Source organism: Salvelinus namaycush, chromosome 4 (assembly GCF_016432855.1).
Source record: "Salvelinus namaycush isolate Seneca chromosome 4, SaNama_1.0, whole genome shotgun sequence".
In the NCBI taxonomy this organism is placed as follows: domain Eukaryota; kingdom Metazoa; phylum Chordata; class Actinopteri; order Salmoniformes; family Salmonidae; genus Salvelinus; species Salvelinus namaycush.
The window spans coordinates 82,303,568-82,327,106 of NC_052310.1; the positions used below are offsets into that span (position 1 = coordinate 82,303,568).

General features: G+C 43.0%; 1 protein-coding gene across 4 annotated transcripts in view; it reads right to left on the reverse strand.

The window, feature by feature from the left end:
- LOC120046861 (protein phosphatase 1 regulatory subunit 21-like) overlaps positions 1-23,539 on the reverse strand; it is a 93,013-nt gene that overhangs the window by 23,545 nt on the left and 45,929 nt on the right. The window contains exons 1-11 of one of the 4 annotated variants that reach the window (XM_038992431.1): positions 14,210-15,080; positions 13,161-13,229; positions 10,628-10,774; positions 10,236-10,340; positions 9,854-10,018; positions 9,694-9,752; positions 8,642-8,736; positions 6,842-6,894; positions 6,540-6,689; positions 5,863-6,053; positions 5,625-5,761 (exon numbers count right to left, since the gene is read on the reverse strand). In XM_038992431.1, the coding sequence (XP_038848359.1) occupies positions 5,625-5,761; positions 5,863-6,053; positions 6,540-6,689; positions 6,842-6,894; positions 8,642-8,736; positions 9,694-9,752; positions 9,854-10,018; positions 10,236-10,340; positions 10,628-10,774; positions 13,161-13,229; positions 14,210-14,263 (1,225 nt within the window). In that variant the 5' untranslated portion in view covers positions 14,264-15,080. Of the gene's footprint in view, positions 1-5,624; positions 5,762-5,862; positions 6,054-6,539; positions 6,690-6,841; positions 6,895-8,641; positions 8,737-9,693; positions 9,753-9,853; positions 10,019-10,235; positions 10,341-10,627; positions 10,775-13,160; positions 13,230-13,927; positions 14,188-14,209; positions 15,081-23,539 lie in introns of those variants that run through there. The other 3 variants (XM_038992433.1, XM_038992432.1, XM_038992430.1) reach the window with 3 other exon arrangements.

Genomic DNA, 23,539 nt, shown 5'->3' on the forward strand with positions numbered 1-23,539 from the left:
ATTTTCCCATGATGTCAAGCAAAGAGGCACTGAGTTTGAAGGTAGGCCTTGAAATACATCCACAGGTACACCTCCAATTGACTCAAATTATGTCAATTAGCCTATCAGAAGCTTCTAAAGCCATGACATCATTTTCTGGATTTTTCCAAGCTGTTTAAAGGCACAGTCAACTTGGTGTATGTAAACTTCTGACCCACTGGAATTGTGATACAGTGAATTATAAGTGACATAATCTGTCTGTAAACAATTGTTGGAAAAAGTACTTGTGTCATGCAAAGTAGATGGCCTAACCGACTTGCCAAAACTATAGTTTGTTAACAAGACATTTGTGGAGTGGTTGAAAAACTATTTTTAATGACTCCAACCTAAGTGTTTGTAAACTTCCGACTTCAACTGTAAATATATAAATCACATTTACATTGACCCCTTACTCAGTACTTTGTTGAAGCACCTTTGGAAGCGTTTACGGTCTTGAGTCTTCTTTAGAATGACACTACAAGCTTGGCATACCTGTATTTGGGGTGTTTCTCACATTCTTCTCTGCAGAACTTCAAGATGTCAAGTTGGATGGGGAGCGTTGCGGCACAGCTATTTTCAGGTCGCTCCAGAGATGTTCGATCAGGTTCAAGTCTGTGCAGACTGGGCCACTCAAGAACATTCAGAGACTTGTCCCGAAGCCACTCCTGCGCTGTCTTGGCTGTGTGCTTTGCGTCATTGGAAGGTGGACCTTCGCCCCAGTCTGAGGTCCTGAGTGCTTTGGAGCAGGTTTTCATCAAGGATGGCTGTACTTTGCTCCATTAATCTTTCCCTCGATCCTGACTAGTCTCCCAGTCCCTGCTGCTGAAAAACATTCCACAGCATGATGCTGCCACCACGCTCCACCGTAGGGATGGTGCCAGGTTTCCTGCAGCCGTGAAACTTGGCATTCAGGCCAAAGAGTTCAATATTGGTTTCATCAAACCAGAGAATCTTGTTTCTCATGGTCTGAGAGACTTTAGGTGCATTTTGGCAAACTCCAAGCGGGCTGTCACGTACCTTTTACTGAGGAGTGGCTTCCGTCTGCCCACTCTACCATTAAGGCCTGATTGGTGGAGTGCTGCAGAGATGGTTGTCCTTATGGAAGGTACTCCCATTTCTAGAGCTCTGTCAGAGTGACTATCGTGTTCTTGGTAACCTCCCTGACCAAGGTCCTTCTCCCCCGATTGCTCAGTTTAGCCGGGCGGCCAGCTCTAGGAAGAGACTTGGGGGTTCCAAACCTCTTCCATTTAAGAATGATGGAAGCCACTGTGTTCTTGGGGTCCTTCAATGCTGAAGAAATGTTTGTATCCTCAACACAATCCTGTCTCGGAGCACTATGGACAATTCCTTCAACCCCATGGCTTGGTTTTTGCTCTGATATTGATGGGGGTCACCTTGGGGTTCGTGATAGGGGCTGCACCAAATGATTGCTGTATTATAATAATTGATTATGCTTATGTTGTATTAATAGAAGGGGAAGGGCTATAAGACAACCCCCCACTACATGTACAGGGTCCTGGACCACAGATTAGCAATATATGCATTATAAGGTTTAATATTGTTCCACAGTTCTTTTCTAGTCTCTTATAAGAAACGTTATGAGCATATGTGTGAACCATTGCAGTCAAAACAGGGTGTCTGTGAGAAAGCGCCTCAAGGCTAAAAGAGATACATAGACACAGACCCCTGCAGGGGAGTAAATAGATAAGAGGCAAGTCAGACATACCACTGTAAGCCACACGGGAATGGAAAATTACTGCTGAGCCCTTAGAAAACAGGACTGTTTTCTCCTGCAAGTTTGTATAACTTTATATGCATGGGCTTGGTCTCATGAGTAGGTGTTGACATAGGCAGTTACATCACTAGGGGTTAACGGCAAGCATATTAAAGCAACTTTGACCTGTTTTATGTTGCAGAACTTACTCTGAAACATACGTGCTATAGTGTTATTTGTCATGTGCGTCGAATACAACAGGTGTAGACCTTACAGTGAAACGCTTACTTACAAGCCCTTACCCAACAATGCAGTTAAGAAAAGACAACCAAAAAAAGTGATAATAACAAATAATTAAAGAGCAGCAGTAAATAACAATAGCGGGGCTATATAGAGGGGGTAGCGGTACAGAGTCAATGTGCGGGGGCACCGGTGTCGAGGCAACTGATGTAATATGTACATCAAATCAAATTTTATTTGTCACATACACATGGTTAGCAGATGTTAATGCGAGTGTAGCGAAATGCTTGTGCTTCTAGTTCCGACAATGCAGTAATAACCAACAAGTAATCTAACCTAACAATTCCACAACTACTACCTTATACACACAAGTGTAAAGGGATAAAGAATATGTACATAAAGATATATGAATGAGTGATGGTACAGAACGGCATAGGCAAGATGCAGTAGATGGTATAGAGTACAGTATATACATATGAGATGAGTAATGTAGGGTATGTAAACATAAAGTGGCATAGTTTAAAGTGGCTAGTGGTACATGTATTACATAAAGATGGCAAGATGCAGTAGATGATAGAGTACAGTATATACATATACATATGAGATGAGTAATGTAGGGTATGTAAACATTATATAAAGTGGCATTGTTTAAAGTGGCTAGTGATACATTTTTACATAATTTCCATCAATTCCCATTATTAAAGTGGCTGGAGTTGAGTCAGTATGTTGGCAACGGCCACTAAATGTTAGTGGTGGCTGTTTAACAGTCTGATGGCCTTGAGATAGAAGCTGTTTTTCAGTCTCTCGGTCCCTGCTTTGATGCACCTGTACTGACCTCGCCTTCTGGATGATAGTGGGGTGAACAGGCAGTGGCTTGGGTGGTTGTTGTCCTTGATGATCTTTATGGCCTTCCTGTGACATCGGGTGGTGTAGGTGTCCTGGAGGGCAGGTAGTTTGCCCCCGGTGATGCGTTGTGCAGACCTCACTACCCTCTGGAGAGCCTTACGGTTGTGGGCGGAGCAGTTGCCGTACCAGGCGGTGATACAGCCCGACAGGATGCTCTCGATTTTCCATCTGTAGAAGTTTGTGAGTGCTTTTGGTGACAAGCCGAATTTCTTCAGCCTCCTGAGGTTGAAGAGGCGCTGCTGCGCCTTCTTCACAACGCTGTCTGTGTGGGTGGACCAATTCAGTTTGTCCGTGATGTGTACCCCGAGGAACTTAAAACTTTCCATGTAGAGTTATTAAAGAGACTATGCATAGATAATGCATTGCCATTTGATTAGATGTTCAGGAGTTATGGCTTGGGGGTAGAAGCTGTTTAGAAGCCTCTTGGACAAAGACTTGGCGCTCTGGTACCGTTTGCCGTGCGGTAGCAGAGAGAACAGTCTATGACTATGGTGGCTGGATGCTGACAATTTTTAGGGTCTTCCTCTGACACTGCCTGGTATAGAGGTCCTGGATGGCTGGAAGCTTGGCCCCGGTGATGTACTGAGCCGTACGCACTACCCTCTGTAGTGCCTTGTGGTCGGAGGCCGAGAAGTTGCCATTCCAGGCAGTGATGCAACCAGTCAGGATGCTCTCAATGGTGCAGCTGTAAAACCTTTTGAGGATCCGAGGACCAATGCCAAATCTTCTCAGTCTCCTGAGGGGGAATACGTTTTGTCGTGCACTCTTCACGACTGTCTTGGTATGCTTGGACCATGTTAGTTTGTTGGTGATGTGGACACCAAGGAATTTGAAGCTCTCAACCTGCTCCACTACAGCCCCATCGATGAGAATGGGGGCGTGATCGGTACTTCTTTTCCTGTAGTCCACAATCATCTCCTTTGTCTTGATCACATTGAGGGAGAGGTTGTTGTCCTGGCACCACATGGCCAGGTCTCTGACCTCCCTATAGGCTGTCTCATCGTTGTTGGTGATCAGGCCTACCACTGTTGTGTCATCAGCAAATTTAATGATGGTGTTGGAGTCGTGCCTGGCCGTGCAGTCATGAGTGGAAGGAAGATTAATTTAAGTCAACTTTAACTCAACTTTAACTCGGACACTCAGAAACATTCACCGTCTTCTTGGTAAGCAACTGCAGTATAGATTTTGCCTTGTGTTTCATGTTATTGTGCTGGTGAAAGGTGAATTCCTCTCCCAGTGTCTGGTGGAAAGCAGACTGAATCAAGTTTTCCTCTAGGATTTTGCATGTGCTTAGCTCTATTCTGTAAATTTTTTCATAAACTCTAGTCCTTGCAAATGACAAGCATACCAATAACATGATGCAGCCACCACCATGCTTGAAAATATGTAGAGTGGTACTCAGTAGCGTGTTGTATTGGGTTTGCAACAAACATAAGTACATTTCTTTGCCACATTTTTTTTGCAGTTTTACTTTCGTGCCTTATTGTAAACCGGATGCATGTTTTGATCAGGTTTTCCTCTAGGATTGTGCCTGTGTTTAGCTCCATTCAGTTTCTTTTTATCCTAAAAACTCCCCAGCTGTTAATGATTACAAGCATACCCATAACATGGTCACCACTATGCTTGAAAATATGGCGAGTGTTACTCCGTGATGTGATGGATTGGATTTGCCCCAAACATAACACTTTGTATTCAAGACAAAAAGTTCACTGCTTTGCCACATTTTCTGCAGTATTATGTTAGTGCCTTATTGCAAATAGGATGCATGTTTTGAAAAATGTTCATTCTCTACAGGCTTCCTTTTCACTCTGTCAATAAGGTTGGTATTGTGGAGTAACTACAATGTTGTTGACCCGTCCTTAGTTCTCTCCTATGACAGCCATAACTGTTTTAAAGTCACCATTGGCCTCATGGTGAAATCCCTGAGCAGTTTCCTTCCTCTCCGGTAACTGAGTTATGAAGGATGCCTGTATCCTTGTAGTGACTGGTTGTACTGATACACCATCTAAAGTGTAATTAAAAACTTCATCATTATCAAAGGGATATTCAATGTCTGCTCTTTATTATTTTTTTAACCCATCTACCAATAGGTGCCCTTCTTTGGAAAACCTACCTAGTCTTTGTGGTTGAATCTGTGTTACAAATTCACTGCTCGACTGTGGGACCTTACAGATAATTGTATGTGTGGGATAGAGAGATGAGATAGTTTTTAACATGATTTTTAAATGACTATTATTGCACACAGAGGGAGTCCATGCAACGTATTACATGATTTGTTAAGTAAACGTTTACTCCTGAACTTAGACTTGCCATAACAAAGGGCTTGAATAGTTATTGACTCAGCTTGTCATTTTTAATAAATTTATAAAACTGTTTAAAAACATAATTCCACTTTGACATTATGGGGTATTGTGTGTAGGACAGTGACAAGAAATCTAAATTGAATCCATTTTAAATTCAGGCTGTAACACAACAAAATGTGGAATAAGTCAAGGGGTGTGATTCCTTTCTGAAGGCACTGTAACTCCCTAGGTAAGGCAAGTAGAATGATATAATTCACTATGTAAGGTCAGTAGGAGGATACAACTCACTAGCTAAGGCCAGTAGGAGGATACAACTCACTAGCTAAGGCCAGTAGGAGGATACAACTCACTAGCTAAGGCCAGTAGGATGATACAACTCACTAGGTAAGGCCAGTAGGATGATACAACTCACTAGGTAAGGCCAGTAGGATGATACAACTCACTAGGTAAGGCCAGTAGGATGATGTAGCTGTGTAGTTTGTCGAACACTGACGTGATTCTCTTCATGCCACTCTGCAGCTCCTGGTTCTTAGAGATGAGAGAGGAGGTACACAAAGGAGCCCTGCACTCTTCCTCCAGACTGGGGGGAGAATAGAGGAGGATGAGGAGGAAAATACCCACCCACCCCTTTAGATGTAAATACACACACACACACACACACCTAATGTAATGAGTACTGACCTTTTGAGCTGGTATGGTAGAATCTTCTGCAGAAAGTGGGTGTAGGATGTGAAATGATCAGCAAAGTCCTTCAGTTTCCCCACAGTCTCCAGTACTGTTACTGTGTCCTCTGTGATGCTCTGGTGTAGTTGCACTAGTCCTTCCTCCAGGGGGCGCACATAGGCTGCATTCTCATGTAGATACTGGGAGAACTAGGGAGAAGAGAACATCTTACCTACTTCAGACGAAAGCACATATTGTAAGTCACTATGGATAAGAACATCTGCTAAAGGACTAAACATTTTAACATGTAATATGTTTAAAGCGGCAAATCAGCAGTATAAACAATAAAGCTTTCTCCCCGCCCCTAATTGGGTAAAAAGCTGAGGGAGGGGCTGGAGAAATGTAACAACTCAAATTCATAGACAGAGCTATAGATGCAAGGACTGGGCATCCATGATATCAACATTATAGTTTTAATCATGTTCTGAGGCTATAAAGTGTTTGTTAACATTAACTTTGTTTACAAACATTTCAGTAAACAAGGTTATACTCTGGGTTCTGATGTGGTACAACAGTTGAACTAAGCAAGAACCAATAGGTATAGATGATTAATTTAGAAGTCCAAAAATGTATGTACTAACTGCTGTTGGTCCCTTTAAAGGATGTCGGGGCAGAGACATTGTGTGTGTCCTCACCTTTTGGTTGAGTGGTGAGATGGGTTCGATAGAGGAATCCAGGGGGTAGATGTGCACCCTCTGCTCTGTGTAGGAGTGGAAGTTTAACAGAGCCGCCACTAGGTCCTGGACGAAGCCTAGGGCCTGACCAGCCACGTCTCGGGCCTTCAACTGGAGGAGAGGACAGGGAGAGAGAGAAGATTACTACCAAAACTCTGGACCACATATTCACGCTGACAATGGAGGTTCGAGCACCAACTGTTCTATCAAATTCAAGGACAGAATTGAATAATACTGGATATTACTATAGGGCTTCCTCTCACCTGGTGTCTTCTGTTGTGTGGTGGAACATTGAGGCTGTTGTAGTCACTGAATTCTGGAGAAAAAGGGAGGGAAATGTAAAGGGGAGATTTCAGGGTGACAAAAGTTGAAATGATTTACTTACAAACTGGCTTAAAGCAGTATAATGCGCCGAATGATGGCATGTCATAGCGCTGTACTTCATATAGCATTTTTATAAGGACTAAGTAAGCCATCTTCTATCTAACCAGGACACTGAGCAGAGAGGAGAACAGGGCTCTAGCGTTGGACTTGAACATAGCCTCTGTCATAGCATGACGCAATAGACAGTGCTTCAGTGTGCCTCTTCCTACAGCATCAGTGAGATAGATGTTAAAGAGATTCTCCAGTACTTTTATATACTTTTTAGTTCTGGAAGTAGTGCTCACGAGCCAAAAATGGTCCCAGGAAATAGTGTACTTCGTCACATGAGCAGATATGCACCACGTCATTGTTCTCTCTCTGCTGTGTGTGCATCTTTCGAGCTGTCACTCAAAATGGGCGAAGGGCTGAAGCTCATCGGCTAGAAATCGAATTGCTAGGGAGCTAGTCCACGTGGGGAAAATGTAGTGAAAATGACACTGCACATCTTCCAGTTAACAGTCGCTTTCAAACTAGGGATTTAATGGTTAACTGAGGTTAGACAGTAATTCTGCTCAGATACTGAACAAAAATATAAACGCAACATGTAAAGTGTTGGTCCCATGTTTCATGAGCTTAAATAAAAGATTCCAGAAATTGTCCATACGCACAGAACACTTATTTCTCTAAAATTCTCTGTGAGCATTTCACCTTTGCCAAGATAATCCATCCACCTGACAGGTGTAGCATATCAAGAAGATGATTACACAGGTGCACCTTGTGCTGGGGGACAACACTAAAATGTGCAGTTTTGTCATATAAAACGACAGATGTCTTAAGGAAGTTGAGGAAGCGTGCAATTGGCATTCTGACAGCAGGAATGTCCACCAGAGCTGTTGCCAGAGAATTTAATGTTCAATTCTCTACCATAAGCCGGCTCCACGGTCGTTTTAGAGAATTTGGCAGTACGTCCAACCGGCCTCACAACTGCAGACCACGTGTAACCACGCCAGCCCAAGACCTCCACATCCGGCTTCTTCACCAGCGGGATCATCTGAGACCAGCCACCCAGACAGCTGATGAAACTGAGGAGTATTTCGGTCTGTAATAAAACCCTTTTGTGGGGAAAAAATCATTCTAATTGGCTGTGCCATACTCCCCAGTGGGTAGGCCTGGCTCCCAAGTGGATGGGCTTATGCCCTCCCAGGCCCACCCATGGCTGAGCCCTCACCCAGTCATGTGAAACCCATAGATTAGGCCCTAATGAATTTATTTCAATGGACTGAGTTCCTTATATGAACTCTAACTCAGTAAAATTGTTTTAATTGTTGCATGTTGCGTCTATATTTTTTGTTCAGTATAGATTTCGCATGTATGAACTACACAGCGGGAGGTTTAAAAAAAATACTTAGTCGCCAACGTTCCGGAGCATGTCTTTAAGTGTAATATGGCATTATTCACCAAAATATGTCATTCACTAACATTAGTAGTATATACATGTGCTCTCAAATAATTCACAATCAGTGATGTTTCACTGTTGTGTTCATTAGAGCACACACCGCAACAGAAAACAACAAATGAGCAGTTCTTATTGGACCCATCCAGGTAGTCCCTCACTGTTTCAGTCTGTTGTCTTCCTCTTGGTTCCTAATGAACACGATCCGGGGGGTTGGTGAAATGTTGCATAGTGAACTAATACTCACTGGTGTCGTTGAAGGGCACTTTCTCCTGGATGACACAACTGCTCTGTTTCACCTGTCTGTTGAGCTCTGACTGACACTTCCTCAACTGCTGCTGACTAGAGAGAGAGGACAGCAACACAATTAGACCCATCCAAATCATGAGAAAACTCAAATATAATTACTTGACACATTGGAAGGAATTAACAAAAACACTGAGCAAACTAGAATGCTATTTGGCCCTAAACAGAGAGTACACATTGGCAGAATACCTGACCACTGTGACTGACCCAAACTTAAGGAAAGCTTTGACTATGTACAGACTCAGTGAGCATAGCCTTGCTATTGAGAAAGGCTGCCGTTGGCAGACCTGGCTCTCAAGAGAAGACAGGCTATGTGCACACTGCCCACAAAATGAGGTAGACACTGAGCTGCACTTCCTAACCTCCTGCCAAATGTATGACCATATTAGAGACACATATTTCCCTCAGATTACACAGGTCCACAAAGAATTTGAAAACAATCCCAATTTTGATAAACTCCGATATTTACCACAGTGTGCCATCAGAGCAGCAGGATTTGTGACCCATTGCCACAAGAAAAGGGCAATCAGTGAAGAACAAACACCATTGTAAATTCAACCCATATTTGTTTATTTTCCCTTTTTTACTATTTGCACATCGTTACAACACTGTATATCTACATAATCTGACATTTGTAATGTCTATTATTTTGGAACTTCTGTGTATGTAATGTTTACTGTTAATTTGTATTGTTTATTCATTCAACTTATGTATATTGTCTACTTCACTTGCTTTGGCAATGTTAACATACGTTTTCCATGCCAATAAAGCCCTTAAATTGACATTGAATTCAGAGAGAAGAGGATGGAGGGAGGGAGGGAGGGAGAGAAGAGGATGGAGGGAGGGAGAGAGAGGAGGGAGGGGAGAGGAAAGGAGAAATAGTCAACGACCGCTCAGTGACCATACTAAATGCGACCCCATATGCATTATTCTAACCCTCATTATTGCTTCATTTTAAGTCCTCTACTATAGAAATATAATAAAGGTTTTTACCATTCCTCTGTCTGAACTCTGCACTCATTAGTTTCCCCCTCCAGAGTCTGGGATTTCACCTGTAAGACACAGCAAATGGCATCATGTATTACATCATCAATAACAAATTCATGAGTTTAGCCCCTCTCATCCTCCTTCAATTATTCTCCCTCCATTTCACCTCTAGTCTGGCCTTGGCACTCTGTAGTCTCTCGATAGTGTCCATGTATTTGGAGGCGAGTCCGTCCACTATGGCCTGGTGCTGTTCATGGTCTCTCTCCAGCTCCTCCAACCGGACCTTCAGCTGAGCCTTCTGCTGCCTGTGCTGCTCATCAGCCTCATAGAACTTAGAACAGAAAATAACTTTATTGTCCATCCAAGGATAAAATATTTATTTGTGCATTACCTTAGAAGAATCATAAAAACATCATCCATAGACATGAACAGACCAGCACACAAAATCAACTGGTCAAATACATAATGATGTACACATATTCAAACCATTAGTCTCTTGGTATACACTAGTCCATACATGCATACACTCCCATGCCTCAGAGACAGACCTGGATGTGAAGCCTCTCGTTCTCCTGGATCTTCTTCTGCAGGTCCTCATCAAACACACTCTGGGTCTGCTGCAAGCCCTGCTGGGAGGGGGAGTCCCCTTTGTTCTGGTGGAGAGAAAGTACCTTTGAGATTCACTACATTGCAGTCGAACTGATGAGAATCACTGATCGACAAATCAACTTTGCATCCCAAATGACATGTCTGATTGTGGGGTGTACCCTATTCCTTGTCTAATATATGCCATTTTAGCAGGCGCCTTAATCCAAAGCAATTTACCGTCATGTGTGCATACTTTTTACGTATGGGTGATCCCGGGAATTAGACCCACTACCCTGCCGCTGCAAGCGCCATGCCTTAACAACGGAGCAAGAGGACCAGTGTCTGTCTCTACCTTGCTCTTCTTGCCCTTGGCTTCGCTGGCAGCCAGTTCCTCCTGCAGCAGCTCTACCCTCTTAGCCAACTGCTGGTTCCTGAAGGTGAGACTATCCATCTCCTGCTCCACCTTCCTCAGGCTCTGCTCTCGCTGCTTCATCTGCTCCTGTAGTATATGGGTGGAGAAGAAGATGCTCAGTGAGGGCTCAACACATACAATGACTGAACGCTAGGGCTGTTGCAGTGACCGTATTATCGCCACACCGGCAATCATGTGTCATGACCGCAGTCATATTCCATGTGACCGTTGAGTCACAGTGATCTCCTCTATGCACTAGTAGTACCCAACTTGCTAACTACCATCAGGTCGTTAATGGCCTGGTACTCACGGCTCTATCGTTCCTCTAACCACTGATACATTTTTCCCCCACCTTTATTTAACCAGGTAGGCCAGTTGAGAACAAGTCAAATGGAAAATCTCCTCAAACACATCATCAAAACAGTGTCATGTGTTTAAAACACACTGTTAGGCTACATGTTTTAACTTCACTGTGATCCATTTGAAGAAAGAGGTTCCACAGATTGAAACTGAGTGGAAAACATAGTGAAAGTTGTTTTTACCATCAAGGACCACTTTGGAAACAAGCATTTTAATGAATACTTTCAAGTGATATCCTCTGGGTCCACATTGTACATTTTGTTCTATATGTCTGTTACCCAAAATAAATTCAATGCTCGTTGTAGATGTTTCAGAGCCAAACACAATGGACAGCACCTTTAAAGGTGATGATTCATTCAAAGCATTTAAGACGTTGCATTTAGAAAAGCCATACGCATAGGCCTACATGAGAAGCCCAACATTTACAAATGTAAACATTTACAAATGTAACAATACAACGCCTTATAGCCTACCGCATATTACACACAGCAGAAAAACATTTTCTTTTTTATTTAAGATGTCTTTGGTACATGGTCTAGCCACTACTCAAATTAAACTTATTCTAGTCATCACCTTTGAGTGTGGACTGTATTATTATGTATACTGGATACCTTTTGAATAGCCTAGTAAAAGGGCATTTTTATATGTTCATAATTAATAGGCCGACATTACCTTTAGACACAGAATATCTCACCACTGTCTTTCCTCCTTCATTCCTTTCTCAAGCATGCAGAGATGGGGGTTGTCAACAGTTTAATTAAATATGTTTCTTTGTGAAAGCATGTTACTATCGATTTTCCCAAATCAAGCATTGGGTAAATACAGGAACATGGTTGAAGGGCCCATGGCATACAGAGTTTGGGCGGAATATCACCTGTCGCACAGTGAGAGCCTGCATGCTCCTCAAACAGTGGTGGATGTGTGGAGTGAAATAAGTGTCCTTATCAGCCCAGACATTTCTATATGCAGTCCTGTGTGAAGTGTCCTTATCAGCCCAGACATTTCTATATGCAGTCCTGTGTGAAGTGTCCTTATCAGCCCAGACATTTCTATATGCAGTCCTGTGTGAAGTGTCCTTATCAGCCCAGACATTTCTATATGCAGTCCTGTGTGAAAGCAGAGTTTTGATGGTTGCCACTAAAAAGAGGATCCCAGCTGCTACTACATGTATTTCTCAGCTGCTCCCCTATAAAACCGGAGTAGCCTACCCATTCAATTCTCTGGCAACAGCTCTGTTGGAAATTCCTGCAGTCAGCATGCCAATTGCACACTCATTCAAAACTTGAGTCATCAGTGTCATTGTGTTGTGTGATAACACTGCATATTTTAGAATGTGCTTTTATTGTGCCCAGCACAGATGCACCTATGTATTGTATTCATGTTGTTTAAAAAGCTTCTTGATATGCCACACCTGTCAGGTAGATGGATTATTTTAACGAAGGAGGATAAACACTAACAGGGAGATAAACAAATTTATGCACCAAATTTGCATATGAAAAATGGGACCAACACTTTACATGTTGAGTTTATATTTTTGTTCAGTATATATTATTCTTACAATAAAATCCTATAATATAAAATAATGGCATGAGACTTTTAAACATATCTTGTCTACTAAATGAACAAGCCTACAGCCTATGGCATGGCGCACAGCCAGAGAACATACAGTAGGACAACTCATATGGTTCTTCAAAAATACATTTTCTTCATATCATAATGTTTCTTTAGACCCGACTAAAATAATGGATTTATTGTGACGGTGTATATTAAATGGATTTATTATACTTTTTAAAATGTAGATGTTCAAAAAGGCGCATCAGCAGCTTGTATGGTGGAGGTCTGGCGATGCTAAACATGCTAATTTGAGTGAGACCGGCAGTCATTTGCATGACAATAACCGGCTGACAACCTGAGTGCCACAGCCCTACTGAATGCATACAAGGCCTTTCAAGTCAATCAAAATTCCCTGTTTTTTGTTGTTATTGAAATCCTGGTTGGAGGGTCCCATTCCACCTTATTTCCCCCTCGTTTCAGAAATCCTATAACCAGGATTTCTGAGGGGAAAGGGAGAGATGAGCAAAACTATTCCAGTGGGCTCTGAATGGTTGTGTACCTTCAGAGAGCTGGAGCTAGCCTGCTCGTCTACCACGCCCTTCTTCAAGACTTGGTTCTGGGCCCGGAGCTATGGAGAGACATGGGAGTACAGACACAGATGTAGGTCTACTACAACACACAAATGTACAAAAGCTCACACAGACCAGCTCTAAAGACCAAAATGGCCAATTTGACTGTACAGGCCTTCAGCTTCTAAGCAAAGCAACACAGCTATTTTATGGATTTTATGTGAGATTTCATCCATACTTAATGATTAAACAATAGAACTCCACATACATTTTCTAAGGTGGAGTGAATAAATGTTGCTACTTATTGGGCAACTACACACCACATATATGGGAACATACATTGTCAGCGCTTCTTCCAAATAACCGGATATGGGCCAGAGGAAGGGGGGGGGTCATTTTACAACAGCCAGACAGGAAACACCATGCATTCCCTCCACTGCCTGTCAGCTGACAAAGTGTGGGTCACGAGGATGGTTTTTATATTAACCAAATCTAGTCTCTAGTTAACAGACATTTATTGTAATAAGGTCTACAAAGGGTTTTAGGATGGGCACTATTGACATGGCTACCAATCAATTTTCTATGGTTAGGGTAACATGACAGGGAGTTTAAATTACATGGCTGGCATGTTTTACTCTGGCCGTGTAACATAGCCAAGTATAACATTGTGTTGTTTAGAGTAGTGGTTCCCAACCAGGGGTACTAGGATCCCTTTGGGTACTTGGCCTATCCACAGGGGTTACTAGAAAAGACTCACTGGTAAAATGCACAAGGGGGTAACGTTACTTCTGGGCAGTTGGTGGTACCCTAACCGAAAAAGATTGAGAAACAATCGTTTAGGGTGGCTTCTGTTCAGGCTTCACTTCCTGTCGGTCAATAAGTAGAGCTACCAAACGTTAGCTACCTTCCTTGCAATCCATTAACGTTACATATTGAACCAAACCAATGTTAGGTAACGTTAGTTACCGAAAATGATTCAGCAATCAGATTAAATAGCCAAGAACTTTGGCTAAAGATAGATCAACAAGAAGCCACTTACCTTAGAATACTCCTGGGCCAATTTGGTGTATTTTGCTTGCAGGTCTGCAGCCATTGCTTTGGAAAAATAGATAGCGCTAGATAGAAAACCAATACAGTACGTATAGTAGCTAGATGAATAACGTTATTTGTCTAACGTTAAATGACAGTTGGTTCCTGTGACTGAAAAACAGTATCGTGTAGGAAAGGGTGGCTAGCTACCTAACGTTAATCATCTTGAGAGGTAAAGCCGGATGTTATTAGGCTAGCTAACGTTAGCCACCTCGCGAGCAAAACTACTCAGAAAAGCACCTCTTGCAGGTTCATTCACGAAATAGCATTGGCTCGCTCAATAAAATAGGCTATCGAAATGGCCATGATGACTGACAGCCTTAGTCCTCCCTGAAATGCAGTCCAAATCCTTGTAAATGCAAACCTGTAAAACACCGCCGTGACTAGCGACTCCTCCCAAGTTCAAAGTTCAACATTTTGGGGGAAATTCATTGGGTAACGAAGACCTCTAGCGGTTGGAAGAATAGCTACACCTACAAGACCCTTTTTATGTCAGCGATGACCTTTCATACCACTGTGTGATGTGTTAAATTAATCACGTTTTTAAAACTAGCTATATTTTTATGTGTGTAGGTGGCAAGTTCTGTTGTCCCATGCTTTCTCTTTTGGAGACAGGCTTTGTCCCTTGAAATCCCTGCAGTGTTTTTTTTTAATTTTAATAATCCTCTATGGCCCAGTTTCTATTACCAGATGTTAATTCTGTAATGCATGAAGCTGTCTTAAAAACTCCCATTTTAACATTCAAAATAAAACATGTTTCTCTTTCAATTCAATTCAATTTAAGAGGCTTTATTGGCATGGGAAACATATGTTTACATTGCCAAAGCAAGTGAAATAGATCATGAACATGATCTCTCTCTCTCTCTCTCTCTCTCTCTCTCTCTCTCTCTCTCTCTCTCTCTCTCTCTCTCTCTCTCTCTCTCTCTCTCTCTCTCTCTCTCTCTCTCTCTCACACACACACACACACACACACACACACACACACACACACACACACACACACACACACACACGCACGTGTACACACACACACAGACACAAACACTCACACACTCTCTCTCTCACACACACACACACACACACACACACACACACACACACACACACACACACACACACACACACACACACACACACACACACACACACACACACACACACACACACACACACACACACACACACACACACACACACACACACACACACACCCCACTGTGGAGCCAGTGGCTCCAGCTCCGTCTGGTTGCTTGGTAACTGTTGGCTTGGCATGGTTGCTAGGGGCTGTGCAGTATAGAAGAGGGGGGTGGGAGCCTAAATCAGTTTAAATCTGATTTCTAGTGAACTGAATTGAGTCAGTCAGTGGGGAGATGAGGAGAGGCCCACGCTTGCAGCAGACACGCACACCCTCTCTCTCTCTCTCTCTCTCTCTCTCTCTCTCTCTTTCTCTCTCTCTCTCTCTCACACACAATATTTAACAAACTATTTAGCAGTTTTATGGCTTAGTGGTAGAAGCTGTTCGGGGACCTCTGGGTGCATCGGTACTGATTGCTGTGCGATAGCAGAGAGAACAGTCTATGAATTGGGTGGCTGGAATCTTTGACAGTTTTTTGGGCCTTCCTCTGACATCGCCTGGTATATAGGTGCTGGATGGCAGGGAGCTCGGCCTCAGTGATGTACTGGGTCGAACGTATTACCCTCTGTAGCGCCTCGTGGTCCTCTGCCAAGCAGTTGCCATACCAAGCGGTGATCCAGCCAGTCAAGATGCTCTCAATGTTGCATCTGTAGAACTTTTTGAGGATCTGAGGGCCCATGCCAAATCTTTTCAACTTCCTGAGCGGGAAGAGGCATTGTCATGCCTGCTTCACGACTGTGATGATGTCCGTGGACCTTGATAGGGGATGTGGACACTGAGGATCTTGAAGCTCTCAACCCACTCCACTACAGCCCCATTGATGTGAATGGGGCGTGCTCGGTCCTCCGTTTCCTGTAGTCCATGATGAGCTCTATTGTCTTGCTAACGTTGAGGAAGAGGCTGTTGTTGACTCTGACCGCCTCCCTATAATATGCCCCGTCGTCGGCAATCAGTCCTACCACCATCGTGTCATCGACAAACTTAATGATGGTGTTTGAGTCGTGCACAGCCACGCAGTAGTGGGTGAACAGGGAGTACAGGAGGGGACTAAGCACACACCCTTGAGAGGCCCCCGTGTTGAGGGGTGAATGTGTTGGTGAATGTGTTGAATGTGTTGTTGACTACCTTCATCACCTGTGGGTGTGCGCAAGCACACACACTCACATACACATTAACACATACACTCACATAGACACACACATATGCACACACACACACAAACTTAGATCGTAAACAATGAAAGGTGCTTTTATTGCTGTCTTCCATGTTGATGTTGATGTATTCAAAAGGGTGATGGAGAGAGAGAGAGAGAGAGCGAGAGAGAGAGAGAGAGAGAGAGAGAGAGAGAGAGAGAGAGAGAGAGAGAGAGAGAGAGAATATGAGGAGACAGAGAAAATGGACAGAGAGAGAGAGAGAATGGACAGAGAGAGAAAATGGACAGAGAGAGAGAGAATGGGCAGAGAGAGTGAGAATGGGCAGAGAGAGAGAAATAGGACAGAGAGAGTGAATGGACAGAGAGAGAGAGAGAGAGAGAGAGAGAGAGAGAGAGAGAGAGAGAGAGAGAGAGAGAGAGAGAGAGAGAGAGAGAGAGCGAGCGAGAAAGTGAGAGAATGGACATAGAGAGAGAGAGAATGGGCAGAGAGAGAGAGACAGAATGGACTGAGAGAGAGAGAGAGAGAGAGAGAGAGAGAGAGAGAGAGAGAGAGAGAGAGAGAGAGAGAGAGAGAGAGAGAGAGAGAGAGAGAATGGGCAGAGAGAGAGAATGGGCAGAGAGAGAATGGGCAGAGAGAGAGAATGGACAGAGAGAAAATGGACAGAGAGAGAGAAAGAATAGGCAGAGAGGGAAAGCAAGAGAGAATGGACAGAGAGAAAGACAGAATGGACTGAGAGAGAGAGAGAATTATCAAAATCCAGAAGAGAGCTGTTAAATTCTACAACCACCTAAAAGGAAGCGATTCCCAAACCTTCCATAACAAGGCCATCACCTACAGAGAGATGAACCAGGAGAAGAGTCCCCTAAGCAAGCTGGTCCTGGGGCTCTGTTCACAAACACAAACAGACCCCACAGAGCCCCAGAACAGCAACACAATTAGACCCAACCAAATCATGAGAAAACAAAAAGATAATTACTTGACACATTGGAAAGAATTAACAAAAAAACAGAGCAAACTGGAATGCTATTTGGCCCTAAACAGAGAGTACACAGTGGCAGAATACCTGACCACTGTGACTGACCCAAACTTAAGGAAAGCGTTGACTATGTACAGACTCAGTGAGCATAGCCTTGCTATTGAGAAAGGCCACCATAGGCAGACCTGGCTCTCAAGAGAAGACAGGCTATGTGCACACTGCCCACAAAATGAGGTGGACACTGAGCTGCACTTCCTAACCTCCTGCCCAATGTATGAACATATTAGAGACACATTCTTCCCTCAGATTACACAGATCCACAAAGAATTCAAAAACAAACCCAATTTTGATAAACTCCCATATCTACTGGGTGAAATCTCACAGTGTGCCATCACAGCAGCAAGATTTGTGACCTGTTGCCACAAGAAAAGGTCAACCAGTGAAGAACAAACACCATTGTAAATTCAACCCATATTTATGCTTATTTATTTTCCCTTTTGTACTTTAACCATTTGTACATCATTACAACACTGTATATATATATAATATGACATTTGTAATGTCTTTATTCTTTTGGAACTTCTGTGAGTGTAATGTTTACCTTTAATTTTTATTGTTTATTTCACTTTTGTATATTATATACTTCACATGCTTTGGCAATATTAACCCATGCCAATAAAGCCCCTTAAATTGAATTGAATTGAATTTTGAGAGAGAGAGAGAGAGAGAGAGAGAGAGAGAGAGAGAGAGAGAGAGAGAGAGAGAGAGAGAGAGAGAGAGAGAGAGAGAGAGAGAGAGAGAGAAAGAGAGTGAATGGGCAGAGAGAGAGAAAGAAAGAGAGTGAATGGGCAGAGAGAGAGCGAGACAGAATGGACTGAGAGAGAGAAAATTGATATATTGAGATTGTTGTAAATCCTACAGAATTGTGGTTTGTGTTTTCTTTATTATGGATCCCCATCAGCTTCTGTCGTGCAATTCTATTTGATTGCATTTCTTTAACAAGCCACATGGTGGTGTTTTCTGACAATATTTTCTGTGTTTTCACACTAATACAGAGTGGAAATTTGGTCAGAAATAGCACGGTAGTCTATTAAATTCCATTCAATTGAAGGGGCTTTATTGGCATGGGAAACATATGTAAACATTGCCCAAAGAAAGTGAAGTAGATAATATACAAAAGTGAAATAAACAATAAAAAAATGAACAGTAAACATTACACTCTCTTCTTCCTCCTTGATAGTCAGTGAGGGAGCTGACCTCACATTTTTACAACCATTGTGGTTCAATGGATATTGGACCCAAAAACCCTGAGTGACATGGTAGAATGATGCTCCCTTTATGCATGTTCTTGGGAAATGTAAGCTACATAACCCAGGTTATGAAAGGCAGCCCAATTCTGATATTTTTTCCACTAATGGGTATTTTGACCAATCACATCAGATCTTTTCACGTCAGATTTTTTCAGAGGTGATCTGATTGGTCAAATGACCAATTAGTGAAAAAAAGATCAGTAATGGAGCTGCCTGTCTAAACATTTCTATTCAGATGTAATAGGACTTTTCACATACATTTCTGTTTTGACAGTTATTACAGGTGGGTAGTGGCTACTTTGTTACACTTGTGATCTTGATTCTACCCTCTCTCACATTATGAGTGGCATTGGAAGTTCTGCCTAACAGCTTTAACCAGTTAGTTATCAGGTAGAAAAAAAGCTAATTGAATAACATAATAATCATAGTGTTGAAAGAGTTGCGCTGTCACGTTCTCCAACAAAGTGACACTTTTCCACCATTTCCATGGTGACAGTGCAGTACACAGGAAGCTGTAGACAGGGCGTGTATGGGTGGGGAGGGGTATCAGAACACTCCAGTGTGTGTGTGTGTGTGTGTGTGTGTGTGTGTGTGTGTGTGTGTGTGTGTGTGTGTGTGTGTGTGTGTGTGTGTGTGTGTGTGTGTGTGTGTGTGTGTGTGTGTGTGTGTGTGTGTGTGTTTGCATGCCAGAACAAGCGTAGGGGTGTTGATGGCAGGATGTGGCAAAATGTTGAACCTCAACTACTTGTAAATATTTTTAAAGCTGCGAATAGAAGAACAGAAACTCAACCTCAATATCATATTAAACTCACAATTACATTTTGACACTGACGCAGTGTTTGTTTCTAAGTACATTTCTTTAAATGTTCATCATTTCATTTGACAGTAAACCCCATATAGTCATCCAGGCTGTATCACATCCAGCTGTGATTGGGAGTCCCGTAGGACGGTGCACAATTGGCCCAGCTTCGTCAAGGTTTGGCCGAAGTAGGCCGTCATTGTAAATAAGAATTTGTTCTTAACTGACTTACCTAGTTAAATAAAGGATAAATTAAAAATTAAAAATAATAATAGTAAAAAAAAAATGGTCTACCCATGTCTCCACCCTCCAAATAGTCAGTCCGACTGGGAGTAGAAAGTATATCTTGTTATTAATATAAACCAACCAACTGTTCTTCCTTTTGCCCGTCTACCACCACAATCATGACTCATAGCCCCAGGCTGCTACCATGACAACCATGTCATGTGTCCTGTCCTGTTGATGCCATCTAACTGCCCAGTGCACACTAAACACCAGACAGACCCTCCATGCACATGAAACCATACTCACATGAACACATAGACTTCTGCTTCAGTTAAAGACAGTTACCCCCCCCCCCACATGAACACATAGACTTCTGCTTCAGTTAAAGACAGTTACCCCCCACATGAACACATAGACTTCTGCTTCAGTTAAAGACAGTTACCCCCCCACATGAACACATTGACTTCTGCTTCAGTTAAAGACAGTTACCCCCCCACATGAACACATAGACTTCTGCTTCAGTTAAAGACAGTTACCCCCCCCCCCCACATGAACACATAGACTTCTGCTTCAGTTAAAGACAGTTACCCCCCCCACATGAACACATAGACTTCTGCTTCAGTTAAAGACAGTTACCCCCCACATGAACACATAGACTTCTGCTTCAGTTAAAGACAGTTACCCCCCCACATGAACACATAGACTTCTGCTTCAGTTAAAGACAGTTACCCCCCCACATGAACACATAGACTTCTGCTTCAGTTAAAGGCAGTTACCCCCCCCCCCCCCCCACACATGAACACATAGACTTCTGCTTCAGTTAAAGACAGTTACCCCCCCCCACATGAACACATAGACTTCTGCTTCAGTTAAAGACAGTTACCCCCCCACATGAACACATAGACTTCTGCTTCAGTTAAAGACAGTTACCCCCCCACATGAACACATAGACTTCTGCTTCAGTTAAAGACAGTTACCCCCCCACATGAACACATATACTTCTGCTTCAGTTAAAGACAGTTACCCCCCCCACATGAACACATAGACTTCTGCTTCAGTTAAAGACAGTTACCCCCCCCCCCTCACATGAACACATAGACTTCTTCTTCGGTTAAAGACAGTTACCCCCCCCCCCCCCCCACATGAACACATAGACTTCTGCTTCAGTTAAAGACAGTTACCCCCCCCCCCCCCCCCACACATGAACACATAGACTTCTGCTTCAGTTAAAGACAGTTACCCCACCCCCCCCCACATGAACACATAGACTTCTGCTTCAGTTAAAGACAGTTACCCCCCACTCATGCAAATGCACAATAATTCTGTAATGATGTATATGGCATGTGAGGACTATGTGATGTGCGTTATCATGATAATGCTTGTGGACCCCTCCTAAACTTGTCTTTAACATTTAATTTCACCAGTTATGCACCACTCCCCCACCCCCCCCAGCCCCTATCCCACCAGTAGGGCCATCTATCTGTGTGGCTCTGTGGCTGTTAAACCATCTAAAGTGTATGCCTGTTGGGGTCAGCAGTATTTGATCAACGAGGGAGATCACCCTCTCACTCAATAATCTCTCTCTCACTCAATGATATCTCTCTCACTCAATGATATCTCTCTTACTCAATGATATCTCTCTCACTCAATGATATCTCTCTCACTCAATGATATCTCTCTCACTCAATGATCTCTCTCTCACTCAATGATATCTCTCTTACTCAATGATATCTCTCTCACTCAATGATCTCTCTCTCACTCAATGATCTCCCTCTCACTCAATGATCTCTCTCTCACTCAATGATATCTCTCTCACTCAATGATATCTCTCTCACTCAATGATCTCCCTCTCACTCAATGATATCTCTCTCACTCAATGATATCTCTCTCACTCAATGATATCTCTCTCACTCAATGATATCTCTCTCACTCAATGATCTCCCTCTCACTCAATGATCTCTCTCTCTCACTCAATGATATCTCTCTCACTCAATGATATCTCTCTCACTCAATGATCTCTCTCTCACTCAATGATCTCCCTCTCACTCAATGATCTCTCTCTCACTCAATGATATCTCTCTCACTCAATGATATCTCTCTCACTCAATGATCTCTCTCTCACTCAATGATCCCCCTCTCACTCAATGATCTCTCTCTCCCTTAATGATCTCTCTCTCCCCACCTCTCTCTCTCTCTCTCTCTCTCTCTATCCCTTTCTCACTCTCTCTCTCCCTCTCTCTCCCTTTCACTCTCTTTCTCTCTCCCCTTTCTCCCTCTCTCTTTCCCTCTCTCTCCCTTTCACTCTCTCTCTTGCTCGCTCTCTCCCTCTCTCTCTTTCCTTCTCGCTCTCCCTCTCTCTCTCTCTATCTCTCTTTTCCTCTCTCTCTCTATCTCTCTCTCCCTCCCTCTCCCTCTCTTTCTCTCTCCCCCTCTCTCTATTTCCTTCTCTCTCTCTCTCTCTCTCCCTCTCTCTCTCACTCTCTCTCTCACTCTCTCTCTCTCTCTCGCTCTCGCTCTCTCTCCCTCTCCCTCTCTCTGTCTCCCTCTCCCTCTCTCTGTCTCCCTCTCTCTCTCTCTCTCTCTCTCTCTCTCTCTCTCTCGCTCTCTCTCAATTCAAATAAATTCAATTCAAGGGGCTTTATTGACATGGGAAACATATGTTAATATTGCATATGTATATAATATACAAAAGTGAAATAAACAATAAAAATGAAAGGTAAACATTACACTCACAGAAGTTCCAAAAGAATAAAGACATTACAAATGTCATACTATGTACAGTATATATGCAGTGTTGTAATGATGTACAAATGGTTAAAGTACACAAGGGAAAATAAATAAGCATAAATATGGGTTGAATTTACAATGGTGTTTGTACTTCACTGGTTGACCTTTTCTTGTGGCAACAGGTCACAAATCTTGCTGCTGTGATGGCACACTGTGGTATTTCACCCAGTAGATATGGGAGTTTATCAAAATTGGGTTTGTTTTCGAATTCTTTATGGATCTGTGTAATCTGATGGAAAGATGTGTCTCTAATATATTCATACATTGGGCAGGAGGTTAGGAAGTGCAGCTCAGTTTCCACCTCATTTTGTGGGCAGTGTGCACATAGCCTGTCTTCTCTTGCTAGCCAGGTCTGCCTACGGCGGCCTTTCTCAATAGCAAGGCTATGCTCACTGAGTCTGTACATAGTCAACGCTTTCCTTAAGTTTGGGTCAGTCACAGTGGTCAGGTATTCGGCCACTGTGTACGCTCTGTTTAGGGCCAAATAGCATTCCAGTCAAGTAATTATCTTTTTGTTTTCTCATGATTTGGTTGGGTCTAATTGTGTTGCTGTCCTGGGGCTCTGTAGGGTGTGTTTGTGTTTGTGAACAGAGCCCCAGGACCAGCTTGCTTAGGGGACTCTTCTCCAGGTACATATTTCTGTAGGTGATGGCTTTGTTATGGCTTGGGAATCGCTTCCTCTTAGGTGGCTGTAGAATTTAACGGCTCTTTTCTGGATTTTGATAATTAGCCGGTATCGGCCTACTTCTGTTCTCCATGCATTATTTGGTGATCTACGTTGTACATGGAGGATATTTTTGCAGAATTCTGCACGCAGAGTCTCAATTTGGTGTTTGTCCCATTTTGTGAATTCTTGGTTGGTGAGCGGACCGCAGACCTCAAAACCATAAAGGG